The sequence below is a fragment of the Phyllopteryx taeniolatus genome, chromosome 19, assembly GCF_024500385.1.
Source record: "Phyllopteryx taeniolatus isolate TA_2022b chromosome 19, UOR_Ptae_1.2, whole genome shotgun sequence".
NCBI classification, from domain to species: Eukaryota; Metazoa; Chordata; class Actinopteri; order Syngnathiformes; family Syngnathidae; genus Phyllopteryx; species Phyllopteryx taeniolatus.
Window position 1 is genome coordinate 15006166 of NC_084520.1, and position 15896 is coordinate 15022061.

The following is a 15896-nucleotide window of genomic DNA, read 5'->3' on the forward strand; positions in this document are numbered from 1 at the left end:
GTGCACCCACAATGATTTCTATGAAATATTAAGGAATAATCCATTTATTAATGTTGACAGACAAGATCTGTAGTATATGATCTAGAAAATTATTTTGAGCATATTCTGGGGCTGGGTCAATTTTGAGCATACAATGTGCGCATCGAAAATAAACAGTATGTAAGGGTTAAAGATACTGTATATATTTTTAAATGCACTTTAGCCCTGGTGGCACTAGGGTAAGCTTGGTGCTTAACCTCCATCACATGGAAAAATCCTGCTTACTTGACTTGTACAGTAGCTCGTTGAAATGCAGTGGTCAAAATGGTTATTTAAAAAAAAATAAATTGTATATTTTTGCATCTTTTCCTGTGTTGGTTTACTTTGGGGACAGTAGATTGATGGGGTGAATTCAGTTGTTTAGCCAGTTACTGTATAAATCCATTTTGCTCTGAATTCTGGTGAACAAAAATTATATAAAGCAATACACACTTCATATTTACAACACACAAGACTCAGACTTTTTTTTTATTTTTTTTATTCATCCATGTTTTTATACTCAATCATCATCTGAGCTGCTGTCGTCTTCGCCCTCCGAAACCTCGGCAATGGGAAACCGCAAGATGGCCGCAACTCCGCTCAGTTGAGTCAGTTCTAAAGAAACGAGGTAGAATGACTTGCACTGATTGCGGCATGCTAAAACATATCAACCACCACTCGCATACGCGTGCTGCAAATACAATCAATACAGTGAGTCTGTTTATCACAGGGGGGGTGGGGTACATTCCAGACCTGCCCCCCAGAGGGAAAAATTATATAGAGAGACCAAATACATTTTTTGAGCAACTTACGTTCACCGGAGACGTGAAGGCTTGAGAATATTCTGCGTGAAGAAAAATAACTTTATAGCCACAAATCACCTCAAATGTGGCCTCGCTCTGCTTTGTTTTATTTTATTTTCCCAGGCTTACCTGACATTGCCGCCACTGTCTCTCACTTTATCCACCAAGCGGACGTAGCGTGCCCTTGTGGGCACATCCTGATGTCTGTGCAGACACGCAATAACAAGCAGTGAGCATAGAATTCACCCTGTGTACCGTGACTACATTGAGACGAGGTCATCAGTATTTCAGTATATACACTGACATTTTTTTTTTTTTTTTTTTTTTAGGTGGTGGAGTGAGATTTTCTTATGTAAAATATGTGGCTTGGCTCGATTAAAGGTTGGGAAACACGTATGTTACTCACCTGAAGAGCTTATCGCTGACCAGTAAAGTGTCGACGGCGAGGGCCTCTGCGGCTCTCTCCACGTGAGCGAGACTGTGAGGAAACGTCGAGAGATACGAGTCCATCACCACTTGAAATGAATGCTGGTCAAAAATCACCACGCTCTACTAATGCTAACCCGTAAAAAGCTCTGTCAGGCTCATGTTGGAGCATCTTGTAGAAGTCCTCCAAGACTTTCACCTCTCCCGCAGCCTGTATTTGAAGAATCACGCTTAAAAATCAACACTGTATGCTGTATACAGAAAGAGAGGAATGTCACCTTGGTATCAGACAGCCTGTTTGTCACTGTGGGATCTGAGAGGATTTCTGTAAAACACCAAGCAGGAGCGCTCACATTACGCTTCCTTTCTATGGTGTATCTTTTCTTTCCAGTCCAACACACACAAGACTTGCTACTGAGCAAGACTTTAACATTACAAGACTTCCCCGTATCACCTTTGAGTGAGTACTTGTGACCCGACGACGAGTGGACCATCATGAACTTGGGTCGGTTCTCCAGTAGCAGCTTGTTGTCTTGTCGCACGGCCTCTTTGAAGAGATGCGTCATAAACTGGTCCTTCACGAAGCCCGGACTGGCCACCAGGATGCACTTTACCACTGAGGAGCAAGCGAACAGCAAGTCAAGAGCGGAACGCAGCAACCACAATAAAACACACACACCACTCACAAAAGGTTTGACAAAAGTGCTGCCTTGAGAGATGAGTGACCCAATTTACCAGTTTTGCAAGGTCAAGCCGTCGCCGGGTCGATTTGTTCCATTGACTTTGCGAGCCAAAATTGGAGATATGGGCGCTGTGAGGTGGCAGTGAATGCAACTCAACTCATTTCACAACAAGCAGCAATTTGGCAGATAGAAAAATTAATATATTTAAAAAAAAAAAAAGAGGTTTCAAGCTGTTTATTGCCACTCTCCTAGCTGGTTACTGTCAAACTAAACATAAAATAAATTAAAACAAAAACATTAATGGAGCAAAGGGGGCACATAGGGTAATGTGTGGTGCACGTGCCCGCCCCTGCGAAGGAGTCTAACATGTCTGTAATATACTGCCCCCAGCTGGCCAAGGTGCACACACCAAAAGGAGCTGCACAATGTCCATTGAATTAAAGCCCAAGATCTGGCAAAAACTGTTTCAATGTTTTACGTCTTATTTAACTATGTCATTACTTTCAGTTCTTATAAAGTACAATGTTATTGAGTGTTACTTATTTAAAAAATAAATAAATTCCCCAAAAATTTTTTTAAAGGAGGCTGGAACGGATTAATGAAATTCCCATTCATTTCAATGGGGAAATATGATTTGAGATACGAATTTTTGAAGTTACGTGTCCCGTCACGAAATGAAATAAATTTGTATCAAATATATAGGGCTTTTGAGTGAAAATTGAAAATGAACCTTTTGTAAGTTCAGTAAAGTCTTACCATCAAAATTAATGTGGCGAAGTATGGCCTGCATGACGGCTTCGTAGAACCTTTCAAGAGCCTGCGAGGAGACGCCAGTCAAACTCACATACGATTACCGTACTGCATGAAACAACTGGAGGACAGATGCACCTTTTCGTGTTGGGTGCAGCTTCCCCTCCGCTTGCGCGGAATGGTGAGCTCCACTTTGGCACGCAGTAGCGTCATGGCGGGGGTCACCAGCACCAGGTTGGCCAGACCCTCCTGCATAACCACCGCAGCCACGTCCGCCTTCTGCGTTGCGTCGCACGCCTCGTCTGCGGCGCAGTCCGCGCACAAGCGTGAATGGACCATATCGTGCAAAAGTAACATTTTCAACATCCATACGGTGCTGTGGAAAAGTATTGAAGCTTTTGGAGTGGCCTCGTCAAACTCTGGACTTGAATCTGATTGAAATGCAGTGGCGTGACCTTGAAAAGTACTTTTATGCTGGAAAACTCTCCATTGTGGCTGAATTGAAACAATTCTGCAAGGACGAGTGGACCAAAATATCTCCACAGAGCTGTGAAAGACTCATTGCCAGTTATAGAAAACCCTTGATGTCAGTTGTTGCTGCTGAGGGTGGCTTTTTTTTCTTCTTCTTAATAAATAAAATCATTTAAAAATGGCATTGTAGCTTAAACATTAAAGTGGGGGAACTTTTTCACGGCACCGTAACTGTCACACAATTCCCGCTTACCGATTCTGGCCAACACAACGCTGTCCCAACTCTTTTTAGCGAGCGTGAACTTCCTATTCAGCTCAAGCTCAATAGTGTGGTAAGCCCCCATCTGATGAGTGAAGCACACAAACTTTATTTTAAAACGAACCTAATGGATTCGCTAAACACTATATTGTAATTGTTTTTTTTTAACACTGTCACGAAGGTATTGATTTTACCAGACATTTATTATTGGTTTGGTTTGTTGAGATGAAGAACCCTAACTATTTTTAGGAGACATTTGTGAGTCAACCTTAGTCAATTATTGGAGACGAGTGCCGACCTTGACGTACTGGTTCTCCTCGATGTTGGTGCCCTTGACTCGCAACTGGCAGGCCTGCGTGTCAAAGTCGATGGTCTCCACACATAGCGTCAAAGTTGTCCGAACTCTGGAGCTGCCCACGCTTCCCGTAGTGGATTCTGTCTGTACTTTTCTGTGGCGTTCAGAAAAAAAAAAAAAGGGGGGGGGGGGGGGGGGGGGGAAGTGTGCTGGATTTCATTGACAATTACAGAGATGCCAGACGGCGGTGCAGACCAACCGGTCAACCCAACTCCAGCTAAATAGGTCACTCAGCTAGGGTTTCAATGATTAATCGAATAACTCGAACAATTCAACGGCAATACCCGGGCGGGTACCTTATAGTGGACGCTCTCAGACTGTCCCCATGTTGCAGCAGGTTGTAGGTGTGCCACATGTCCTCTGCTTCCTCTGGCATCAGAGTCACCTGACTGCAAAAGTGGATGGCAGGTGAGTGATGATGGTGTCACTCAATATGTCTAAACTTCACTCAGCATATCGAGACAGGCCCAGATTGACACAAAGTACATTTGTAAATAAATTTTGTTTGGTGATGTGCCTTGGGATTTTTTCCAATATAGAGTATATGCCATGATAGCCCAATAGAAGTTGGGAGACGCATACTACACATAGCATCACTTCAGTATTATTTGGTTTGTTTACACTTCAGCTAGCTGGCGAGACGTCCGGACAGCCTGGTAGTATGCATATGAATAAATGTTATGAGATGTCTTATTTTCGTCACCAGATATCAACAAACGTGCTGGTACGTGGCACGTGGGCAACAGCTGTAAAAAGAGGTTAGCATGCAGGGCTAGCTACGATGGCTAACTAGGTTAGCTCACTGACCCGGCATTATCTTTTTCAATGTCCCGATGAAGCAGCTTCATGGTCGCTCTTGTGTATACGCCCTTTTGAAGAGAAAATGATATAGATTCACGAACGTTTAACAGCGTCCGGCCTCGTGACGAGCTTCATACTAGCGGTCAACGTGAAAATGAATAAAGTTTGTACACGAAAAGAAACAAATGAAAGGTGGTAGCGTCCGTAGGTGACGTCGCCATAACAGAAAATGGGGTGAAAAAAATACGAATGGGCGGTAACATCCGGGTATTTTGGCCATAGACTGATTCGTACGTCAACATCACCGCCATATTGTATGTGGTTTGTTCACCACTAAGTAAACTTTATATCGTCTATATCAGTAGCCACCAACCTATTTATACAGAAAGCTACTTCTTTGGTATTGATTAATGTGAAGGGCTACCAGTTAGATACACAAATCTGAAATAGCAAATTTACTCAAATTACCTTGAATTAGATATTAATATTGATAATTATGTTCATCTGTGTGACGAAACCGATCATGTTAATGATTTCTCACAATAATAGAACAAGGTAGGAACCAGATATATATTCATATGCAACACCTTTTTTTCTCTAAATATCTGCAAGGGTTTGAATTTTCTAATGATCACTTCTAAAAATGTTCCTAGGAGACCACAATGTCCCATCACTAGTGAACTAATTTTAGTGTTACTTGGGGGTAACCGCTGGCACCATGCTGGTGACACCTGGTCAATATAAATAATTTAATAATGGATTAATGGTAGGCATTAAGTTTGTGCACTTTATAGAAAGGCGCTACATGAAATTCAGTGCATTCACTTACTACAAGACTACTAAATAGTTTTGTGTGTGTGTTATTTTTTAAATTTGTTTGGATTTTGATTCATTTTTTGTTTTTATTTCTTGCATTAACTTTAAAATGTCAGTTGTTTTGATTCTGTATTTTATGTATGTATTTTTGTATTGCTTTATTCCGACGGGACAGTGCACATTAATGAACATACTCGGAATAAACAGCTAACGCAGTATAGAAAACAAAACATGCAAATATGACGGAGTCAGCTTAATGCTGATTTTAACTGCGCGAAGTCCAGTACAAACATTATGACAAGATATGCCACATCCAAAATGTCGGCATTACCGACGTAGATTTCAGGGCGCAGTGAGCGGCACTAAAATAAATAATAAACTTTATTGACACGTACATATTTTACAGTTTGGAACGTCTGGCTGACGTCACACATGTCCACAAGTCTGGGCTCGCACAGCGCACGCGCTCACGCACGCGCACGCACGGTGGGAAAGGCTGGGTCATTGCGTCATTGCGAGTCCGATGCCAATGTACGTTGTACATTCCTCCCATTCTTGCCGCTCCCGTGGATGTCCCTTCATACAGTACAAAAAAAAAAAAAAAAGCGCATAAAACGTTGGTGAACATGAATAGGACGAACGTGAGTGGTTTAAATAGCACAGTGTCCGTGGTGTACAGCAAAATTGTGTTCATTTGGTGAATGCTTGCCATTTAAATGACTGATTTCTTTCGTGTGAGTAAATGCTGACAGAAACCAGAAACGACCGAAGCACAAAAATATTGAATCTCGCTAACCCCGCCTCTTCGCCGCACGGACCAATAGGCAACCGGCATCTTGTATCGCCAATTCCGCCCAACCTTTCACGCTAACACTCATTGAGTGTTCTTTTTTTTTTTCTGTCGATGGCATGGTGCTAAGCAGCCACGGCAGGAACAACGAAATTCATCGACAATCCTCGTTTGAATTCGGATATCTCATGGGAAACAATTGACTCGGTTCAGTTTTCGAAGTGATTGTCAGCTATTCCGTAATCTATAAAGACGGCCGTTCGGCTTTGCCCATTCTTTTCTCCCCCAAGGTTAGCGAGCTCACTGGCTAACGATAGCCGATTAAGCGCTATCGCTAAACTAGTTGAGCTGAAAAACAAAACTGTTACTCAGGAACCCGCTATCACTCACTACTACGCCCTCGCATTGTAGCTATTTGTAAGAAAAAAACGAACATTTGGAGTTGAGGGAAATCATGGCGGAGGCCGACAAACTGAACATCGACTCCATCATTCAGCGTCTACTGGAAGGTAAGACTTGCACAATTTCGCTCGATACCTCTTCCACCGAGCGAGGTAGCCATTTTAAGCTAAGTTTCATAGCCGAGTAAACGATGCTCTATTAGGTATAAATTCTCACTATTTACCCTTTTCCCCCTTTCAAAACACAATATTAACGAATTAATATTAGCGTTTCACCAACCCAAAAACCTTTTTTTTTTCTTTTTAAAACGGAATTGGCTTACCAAAATTATTTTGCCCATCGTCTACGTATTTTTACGCATTTAAATATAAATGCATTTCTTATTCGATTTAAAGGTTGGAAAGCAGATTCTCCACAAACTCGTAAACTACGGCAAAAACAGCGCGCGCAATCATTTGGCTCTACTAATCATTAGCGCTTTACTGCTTCAAGGGGAACAATGTACAACAGTGGTTGCGACCCACTTCTGCAGAAGTTAGCAACGACTCAGTCAATGTATTGTTCAAAAATAGCTTTTGAAAACATTTATATAGTTAAAAAAATATATATATATAATATATTTACACATGCTTACATGTTCCAAGTTCCTTTCGGAGCACTTTATTAAGAATCTGGGTGGCGAAAATGACAGCTGTTTTTACAAAATTGACTAGCCTCCAGTGGTACCTTAAGCGAATTTGTAACCCAATTTAGTCATATTTAAAATAAAATTTCCCCATTGAAATGAATTGCTATGACTTTAATTTGGACCAGCTCCCCCAAAAACACATTTTTGTGTATTTAATAAACACAATAAAAACAAAATAAAAGCGTATAAAAATAAAATGGCGTATAAAAAAAAAAGTGTTAATTGCTGCACATACTGTAGTATTCGTGTGTTGAATGTGTGCCTTTAATGGGCGTGGGCTAGTCAGTGACATCCAAGAGGTGGAGTCAGGTTGGCCCATTAGTCTGCATGTGAGCCTCTGGGTGTGAGTTGTGGTCTACAGCAGCTCCTTGCGAGTGCGTGTTCTCATTTTGGATTTGTGTTTACTGTGATTCTCCTTGCTCACACACGAGAGCATTCCAGTACTTTTAATTAGTCAGTTATGTGAAGCTTGTAAGTCAAAAACTTTAGAAGTTGGGGCACTAAAAGTCAAGGTATCACTTTTTTTTTTTTTTTTTTTTAAATACATAACCAAAGATGCATACATGTCCAAAGTGACTTTCAGTCCACCTTAATAATAAGATGGAGATGAACATGACAACTGCATGTGCAAAAAATGTAAAATTAAATATCAGTTTCATAAAATACAACCACAACATTTCCCTTATCTTTTGTCACTGATCTCTGATTTTTAGTAAAGCGCAACAAAAATGGTTTGTCTTCTTTAAGGAAATGAAGGACGCAGACATGTGCCACTGTAACAGTTTTAACCGTCTGAAATATTATGCTCTTAAAAACAGATATAAAATGCTGTTTAAATGCAGCTGGAAGTTGCGTTGGGGCCACACTAGTTTTCTTGGAATGGAATACTTTTTCTGATGTCTGTTTATGTCTTTAGTTGGAGGTTTATTGTTGATTTCTCACGCATGCTCTCTCTCTCCCACCGGTGGCAGTGAAAGGCTCCAGACCTGGCAAAAATGTCCAGTTGACAGAGAATGAAATCCGGGGCCTTTGCCTCAAATCCAGGGAGCTCTTCCTCAGCCAGCCAATCCTGCTCGAACTCGAGGCGCCTCTCAAGATTTGCGGTGAGAGGTTTTTGGGATGTCTGCCAAAGTACTTATTAGCACTGAATGCTGAGGAAATTGTTATCAGTGTAGCGTATCCCTCGTGTATTACATTATATTGCCAGCGATATGTTCCACACCCACCCCGCAATATGCAGAGACAATATAAAAACATTCTTTTGTAACACTTTTACCCCGCCCGGAGGCTTTAAACACATTTACATGTATTAAAACACATTTTTAAAAAGTATTCCTCAGTGCCTGTCAAGAATTGGGAGGCTATCGTATAACATCACTTAAAGAAAATGAGGACTCCTGCTTGCACAGTTCTCTAAATAAGAGGCACAGCGTGCTTGCTTCAAGGTGTTTTTTTTTTTTTTTTTTTTTTTTGGGTCACTCCCAGATGAAGTTTCCTGTAAAAGTGACACACCAAACAGAAGAGAATTAAACTTGAGGCACAACAATTAATCAAACTAACTAATTGATCATCAAATTAATAAACAACTATTTTGATGATCAACTAATCGTGTAGAAACCTTGTTTAATTTAAAACCTTCCAAATCCTCGGAATTTCAGCTTCTCCGCTGTAAATATTATCAAATTTCTGTCGTCCTCGATGAAAGCAGACTGATTATATTTGTGTTTAATCAAAATAAGACATTTGCAAAAATCTGCTTTTATTTTGGAAAACAATGACCATCATTTTTCCTTAGCCAATGCTACTTTGCGAATGCTACGTTGCTCCTTTCCAGCATGATACTCACACTTTTGAAACATCGTGGCCAATGTCCATCTGTTTGCGTAAACAGGGGATGTTCACGGGCAGTACTATGACCTACTGAGGCTGTTCGAATACGGCGGCTTCCCACCGGAGAGCAACTACCTGTTCCTGGGAGACTACGTGGACCGAGGCAAGCAGTCGCTGGAGACCATCTGCCTGTTGCTGGCGTACAAGATCAAATACCCAGAAAACTTTTTTCTGCTGAGGGGAAACCACGAGTGTGCCTCCATTAACAGGATATATGGTTTCTATGATGAGTGTAAGTCGCCACTTTTTTTCACGTTCTGGTCTCACGGGTTCACGTAATTAGTTTTTGGCTGAGTTTATTGCAACAGTGTTGAACAAGCAGAAGAAACAGTGGATACCACAACATAGCAACTAGATCATTCTCTTACATTTTTAAGTTAACATTTTAACATAGTTAACTGGCATCCACTTGTAAAGGCAAGTTAGGCACTGTAAAATCAAGTAAAACTACTCGCCAGTTAAACACGCCTGACGTCACGTAATGGAGTGGGGAAGAAAAAAAAAATCGTTGGCAAGCTTCCGTGGGCATTTCCGTGCAAGTCACTGGCAATTACGCATCCAGCTACTCGCTATTTACGTAAGCGTCTGTTCAATCAAAAAAAAAAAAAAAAAAAAACATCTTCTACCCAAAAAGCCAAAGACGTGGAGTTCAACGCTTTTGTCCAGTGATTCTCAGTGTTACACAGGCTCCCTCTAGTGGTAAGCAAAAGAATCACCGCTTGGGTACAGTTCCATTATATTGAACTTGTAAGCACATTTGCATTTTAACCTTTCAGAACTGTTTGTTTTAAAACATTTATTTAGGTACAATTTAACTTGAAAGTGAAATCCATATTCATTTTGTCATGTTATCTATTTTCCTTATTATACATTGGTGCCTTGAGATTAAATTATTTTCTTTCTGCAATTCTTCCAAAAAAAAGAGGAGGTTTGTTGCTGTTTATTGCCAATCCCAGTTGAGGTTTGCTGCCAAACTGAACACAAAAAGAATTATACATCGTGCATTTAGAACAACCACATGGCCGTTTAGCTTCATGTCAACAAACAATGCAAAACGCCATGGACGCGCTAACGAAAAGCCTTGGTGTTGCGGTGTTATAACCCCTAAGCAACGGATATTTGAACACAAATGGTGGAGCGACACGTGTACAGACAATATAACGATACTCATAGGCATATATTCATCCTTTGCGAAAAATATTATTGGAGCTTACTGATTCCGGTTGTGAAACTCTTCTTTGTGCGTGTCCCCGTCTGTGTTCTACTGCCCCATGTGGCCAAGATGCGCACACCAAAAGGAGCAGCACAATTCCGGTTGAAGTGAAGCAAAAAAAGGACAAAAACGTTTTAATTCTTTATATTTACAGTATGTCCTTACTGTATCTTTTAATAAAGAAAAAAAACATGCAGTTTGATACAAGATACAACAAATTAAAAACAAACAAACCTAATCTTATTTATTGTGTTGTAACAGGATGATTTGCCTTATGAGGTAAATTTTTTTTTTTTCCTGAAAATTTGATAAACCTAAAAAAAAATTGTACCACTTTTACAATTTTAGGCCTTAGAGGTTCCACTGTTCTTAATGTAGAGTAGATGCTTCAAAAGGGGTTTCGACTTCCACACGCATGGAGAAAGAAGGGGTTTGCCTCTAAAGAGCCTTGAAGTTAGTTCTCAGTTATCAGTGTTGGTACACCGCCAACCTGAAGCTACATGCGCTCTCGGGCTAAACCGCGTGATCAAGCAATGTGAGCCCGTCTGCTGTTTATGGCCGCTATTACATAAAATGCTTCGTTAAGAATGTGATGCAACAGGCTGAGCCTTGAGATTTTATTAGTGTCCAGATAAGAAACCAATAATATTTTTTGTTTGTTTTGGTGCACAGGTAAGAGGCGGTACAACATAAAGCTGTGGAAGACCTTCACCGACTGCTTCAACTGTTTGCCCGTCGCCGCCATTGTTGACGAGAAGATCTTCTGTTGCCATGGAGGTAGCGTCACAAGAACAACAAACACTCGCTCGCCGCTGTCGGGCGTTTACTGTCAACACCGCCGTCTCCCGACCTTCAAGGCCCTGTGCCATCTTAATTTCGGTTTGACTCGCAACGGAAGAGTCATACTTACTGACGACTAGTAGTAGCAGTTATGTATTTGACAAAGCTCGGTCGAGTGATCCCTTGCAGGGGAGAATTTTTGCCAATGACCATTTTGCAGTGGTCTATTAAACATAACTACCACGTGTACCCCTAAATGCTATAGCAATTAAAAAGTCTCCTATTTTGTAGACTAGGTTGTAAGGTTCAGGTAACATTCAGATGTATTTTTTTTTTCTGCGACAAAAGTTGCAATAATATGAGAATAAAGTTAGTTTTTTTTTTTGAGAAAGTTATATTATTACAATAAAGTCAAAGTTTGAGGTAATGTCATATTTTAATTATGAATTTTAAAAAAATATTTTTTTTCTGGAAAAGAGACATTCTCTTATGACATATGACAATTTTGTTTCTAAAAAAATACTTATTTTTCAAAAAAATATAATAATAATAATAATAATAATTTTCATCCCAACCCCCCAAGAAAATCAAATTTTACAAAGGGAATTGAAAAAAATACAACTTTATTATAATAGAAAATAATATTTGGTATTTGGAGCCACTCTAGTGCTACAGTCAAACAAGCCACTGTGACAAAGTATACATTTATGACATCAACTCAAAAGTACAGAGAGTCATTAAGCAATGTAAGGCGACCGGTAGTGTGGTAATACTGATAAACGGAAAACATTTTATTGCTCCAATTTATGTTATTATGATTGTATGACCTGATTTGACTTGCTTGAAATTTTGTGCAAGACTCAACTTTTGTTTTTCCCACAGTAACTTGAAAACCTGAAGGTTCAGACTTGAGACTTGCACATTGTGACTTCCTCCCACCTCTGTCATGAGTGAAGACTGCAGTATTTGCTGTTATAACAGGGACCGGATCGTTCCAAGCGTTCCTCGAATTGTGAATTAGTAGCGTACAGTCCGGAGCGGCGCGATCATCTGTCTCAACCATCAACACGCACGATGCTGAATATGTAAACAGACGATCGCGATAATCGCGAGGGCAAACGCGTCTCCCCGTCTGATCGCGTGCTGTTCCGCCGGACGAGAAGCAAAACATACAGTCCGCTTGCCAGAGTTATTCATCTGTGCGGCCCGCAGCAATCAAAGTCCCACAAAGCTGGAACCAGAAAGGCACGTGACGTTCTTCCCGTTTTCCTCCGCCAGGCCTGTCTCCGGATCTGCAGTCTATGGAGCAGGTGCGAAGGGTCATGCGCCCCACCGACGTGCCCGACCAGGGCCTCTTGTGCGACCTGCTGTGGGCCGACCCCGACAAGGACGTGCTGGGCTGGGGGGAGAACGACCGCGGCGTCTCCTTCACGTTCGGCGCCGACGTGGTCACCAAGTTCCTCCACAAGCACGACATGGACCTCATCTGCCGGGCCCATCAGGTCAGTTTGGGGCACGGGTGGGCAAAGTAGGGCCCGCAGGCGCCCTTGTTTTACAATATCAACAGTCCTGTAATATTTATATATAAATAAATGTATCATTAATAATTGCTTAATTGATTGATTGTAAATAAAACCGCTGAAAAACTCTAATTCGCTGTATTTATGCTCAGGCCAAAGCAATACCAGTGTTGCTTTGGCGCCATCTGGTGGTATCCTGGTTGCCATGGGAGCATGGAAGTGAGTTGAGGAGCTCAATTTGGGTAAAAAGAAAGCTGAAATGGACTTTTATTTTTTTCTATCTTGAGGCATCTATAGGCAATTACAGTTTTAATTTTACTCAGAGTTTTAACTTTTTTAAAAATGAAACTGTATTTCATGAAAAAATTATTTGTAAATAAAAAATATGAAGCGCAAAGAAACAATTTTACAGATACAGCGCATTTCAAATTATTTAGTGTATTTATACATGTAAATGTAAAACTTTAGATATACGTTGAACTTTGTTATTGTATTAGATAATTGGTTGATTAAATTATAAAGAATACAATTAAAATACGAGACTTAAAAATTCCCCCCAAAATTTTGATTTATTTTAAATAATAATAATAAAAAAAAGTAAAACAAACAATTTTACATATAGTGTATATTTAACATTTTATAAATGTATTTATTATTGTAAATGATAAACACATTTGCATATACATTTAACATTTTTTGTTTTATTATAAAGTACAATAAAAGCTTGGGAATTATATTTGTGTCATTTATTTAATTTGTTTATATATTAGCAGAGTGTGAGTTGAACTCCCCTTGAGAGATTATGTATAATTTATTTTTTATTTTAATAAATTACACCCACATTCTACTTTTCTCTATTTCATTTTCTTTTCTTTTCTTTTCTTTCCTTTTTTTTTTTTCTTCTCCTTATGCTTTAGCTACGAATGACCTGGCCTATCTCTCCATTTTAAAAAATCAACTTTGGCCCCTTGAGCACAAAAGTTTGCACGCCGCTGGTTCAGGTTCACGCCTGCAACGCTTTGCCCTACGTGCAAAATGAGGGTAGATGAAGTACTCGCTTCTGTCAGCCGGTGGCAGCAAACAGACTCAATTGTCTCTTCTGTAGTCGTTCTCATCAACTGACCAGCCAATCCCAACTTCTTAGGGGCGGGCTCTAGAAAAAGTCGGCGTTTGTGAAGTGGCTCCGATTGGAGATGTTCCTCAATTCCGAGCCGTCCTTTCTGTTTCAGGTGGTCGAGGACGGCTACGAGTTCTTTGCCAAGAGGCAGCTGGTCACGCTGTTTTCCGCCCCAAACTACTGCGGGGAGTTCGACAACGCGGGCGCCATGATGAGCGTCGACGAGACCCTCATGTGCTCGTTCCAGGTGAGATGGAATGCCAGACGCCATTCACGGGCAGCGACTGTTTAAGGCGGCGATGCCTGCCCACTCATGAGCTCACATTTCCTTATAATTGGCCCCCAAATGTATGCATTTACCACAAATAATGTATCTTTTGTTCAGCTATCTATGCCAGCAGCAAACAGTGACAAGCAGAACAATTAAATGCTCATCAGCGAAGGTGGCAATTAACCTGTGCATCCACTCTGTTGCCATTGAAATAATCGATGAATAGCTTTGTGTTCAACTGAAAAGGCCCAGCAGGTCAATTTGCGAGCACACTGAGGCGAGATCCTTATTTCAGTATACAGTGAACGTCCGCTAAGGTTATTTTGAAGTGCATTTGTGTTTCCTTTCCTTTGCCAGATTCTCAAGCCCGCAGACAAGAAGCTGTTCTACGGCGGAGGCGGCGGCATGGGCTCGGGACGCCCCGTCACCCCGCCGAGGAAAGCTAAGAAATGACAGCAGTAGTGGGCCCCGCGACCTTTGTCCCCATCCTCCCTGCCCTTTCTACCTCTCCTTTCTTTCAGCAGACAGCCGGAAAGCAAACCTTTACCCAGGGCTTTTTTCTCCCCCTTTTTTTAAATCTGTACTTCTGAAAACATTTACTGTTACATATTGTCTGAGCGAGTGTGCGAACGAGTGAATGTACGCCCCTGTGTGCCAGTGCGCATTAAAATGGCGGGCGGGTGGGTTGTACGCTTGGTGTGAGTAATAGCGATTTCCACTTTTCTCTCTCTCTCTCTTTCTCTCTCTCTATTTCTCTCTCCTTCTCTCTCTCCTGCCACTCTTCCTGTGGAAAGGTTGACACCACAGAGCGCGCCTGTACAGCGATTTGACTGAAAAAGCAGTTCGGCCGGCCGCGTGGCCGACGCAATGAAATTTTGCCAGCAGACCCCTGCCAGCAGGTGGCGTGTGTGTCCTCCCGGAGGGAGGGCATATTTTGTTTTCCCTGTCCCACCGTTATTGTAAAATCTCCGTGTGTGTGCGCGCGGGGGCGTGCGTGCATGTCGCACACACGCACACACATGCACAACTCTTCAGATTCATATGAGCCAGAGCTGTAAAAAAAAATAAAAAAACCCCGTACAGTTTAGGTTTGTACAGATTTGATTACTTGAAAGAGATTTTTTTTGTGAATTCGTTTTGTAGTCTTTGATCAAGTTGACCAATAAAGCGAGAATCTGAGCTACAGCGTCCCGTGTGTACCCGTTTTTTTTGTATGCGACAGAAGTTGAACTATTCTAGGCTCGTCCGTCGCAATTATAGAAACCTTCATACCACCATATTATGCAAAAATGCAATCTTAGCAGCACGTTGCTGTTACTCATCCGGATCAGTTCGAAATCCAATAACAAAAAAGAAGAATGAAAATGCATCATACTCACCAGCGATGCTAATTATGAACTCATTCACTGCGGGCCGTTTTCAAAGCGAAAGATATCACATTAAAAAAAAAAAAAAGGGATTTGAAATGATTTTTAAAATGAAAAAAATTATTCTTGAAGAAAAATGTTTTTATTGTATGTTATAAAATGTTTAAAGGTTTCAAGATATTAAGATATTGCACTTGTTTTTAAGGGAAACAAAATCACAATGTATTTTGTATTTAAAATATTTTTTTAAAGTAGAAAATAATGAAAAAATGGCATTTAAAATATTTGAAAATTAAAATATTGTGCTTGTTTACAGATAAAAGACAGTATTTAATAAATTATTGTTACAAGGATATCTAAAAAGTCTAGATTTTGAATGTTACAAAATCTCACACTAACATTTTGCTTTGTCACCAAGAACAGCATTTTTTTTTTTCCTTTCAGTACATTTAACTGCTTAGCATACAGTTGATCTA

General features: G+C 40.7%; 2 protein-coding genes across 3 annotated transcripts; one reads left to right on the forward strand and one right to left on the reverse strand.

The window, feature by feature from the left end:
- Nucleotides 1-500: 500 nt before the first annotated feature.
- Nucleotides 501-4802, reverse strand: pelo (pelota mRNA surveillance and ribosome rescue factor). 2 transcript variants are annotated; one of them, XM_061757336.1, is made up of 13 exons: nt 4573-4802; nt 4062-4154; nt 3709-3859; nt 3405-3495; nt 2819-2982; nt 2687-2747; nt 1702-1863; nt 1526-1572; nt 1385-1458; nt 1228-1299; nt 951-1025; nt 831-862; nt 501-633 (listed from the first exon to the last, which is right to left on the reverse strand). In XM_061757336.1, exons 1-13 carry the CDS (start codon nt 4611-4613, stop codon nt 539-541), a joined length of 1158 nt encoding a protein of 385 aa, XP_061613320.1. In that variant the 5' UTR covers nt 4614-4802; the 3' UTR covers nt 501-538. The 2 variants fall into 2 exon arrangements, with proteins under 2 accessions (XP_061613320.1, XP_061613321.1); XM_061757337.1 differs by having other exon boundaries at nt 4668-4795.
- Nucleotides 4803-6259: 1457 nt separating this feature from the next.
- Nucleotides 6260-15236, forward strand: ppp1cab (protein phosphatase 1, catalytic subunit, alpha isozyme b). The gene is made up of 7 exons (XM_061757344.1): nt 6260-6681; nt 8234-8365; nt 9154-9384; nt 11038-11142; nt 12424-12647; nt 13895-14029; nt 14411-15236. The coding sequence occupies exons 1-7, from the start codon at nt 6627-6629 to the stop codon at nt 14504-14506; spliced, it is 978 nt and encodes a 325-aa protein (XP_061613328.1). The 5' UTR covers nt 6260-6626; the 3' UTR covers nt 14507-15236.
- The last annotated feature ends 660 nt before the right edge of the window (nt 15237-15896 follow it).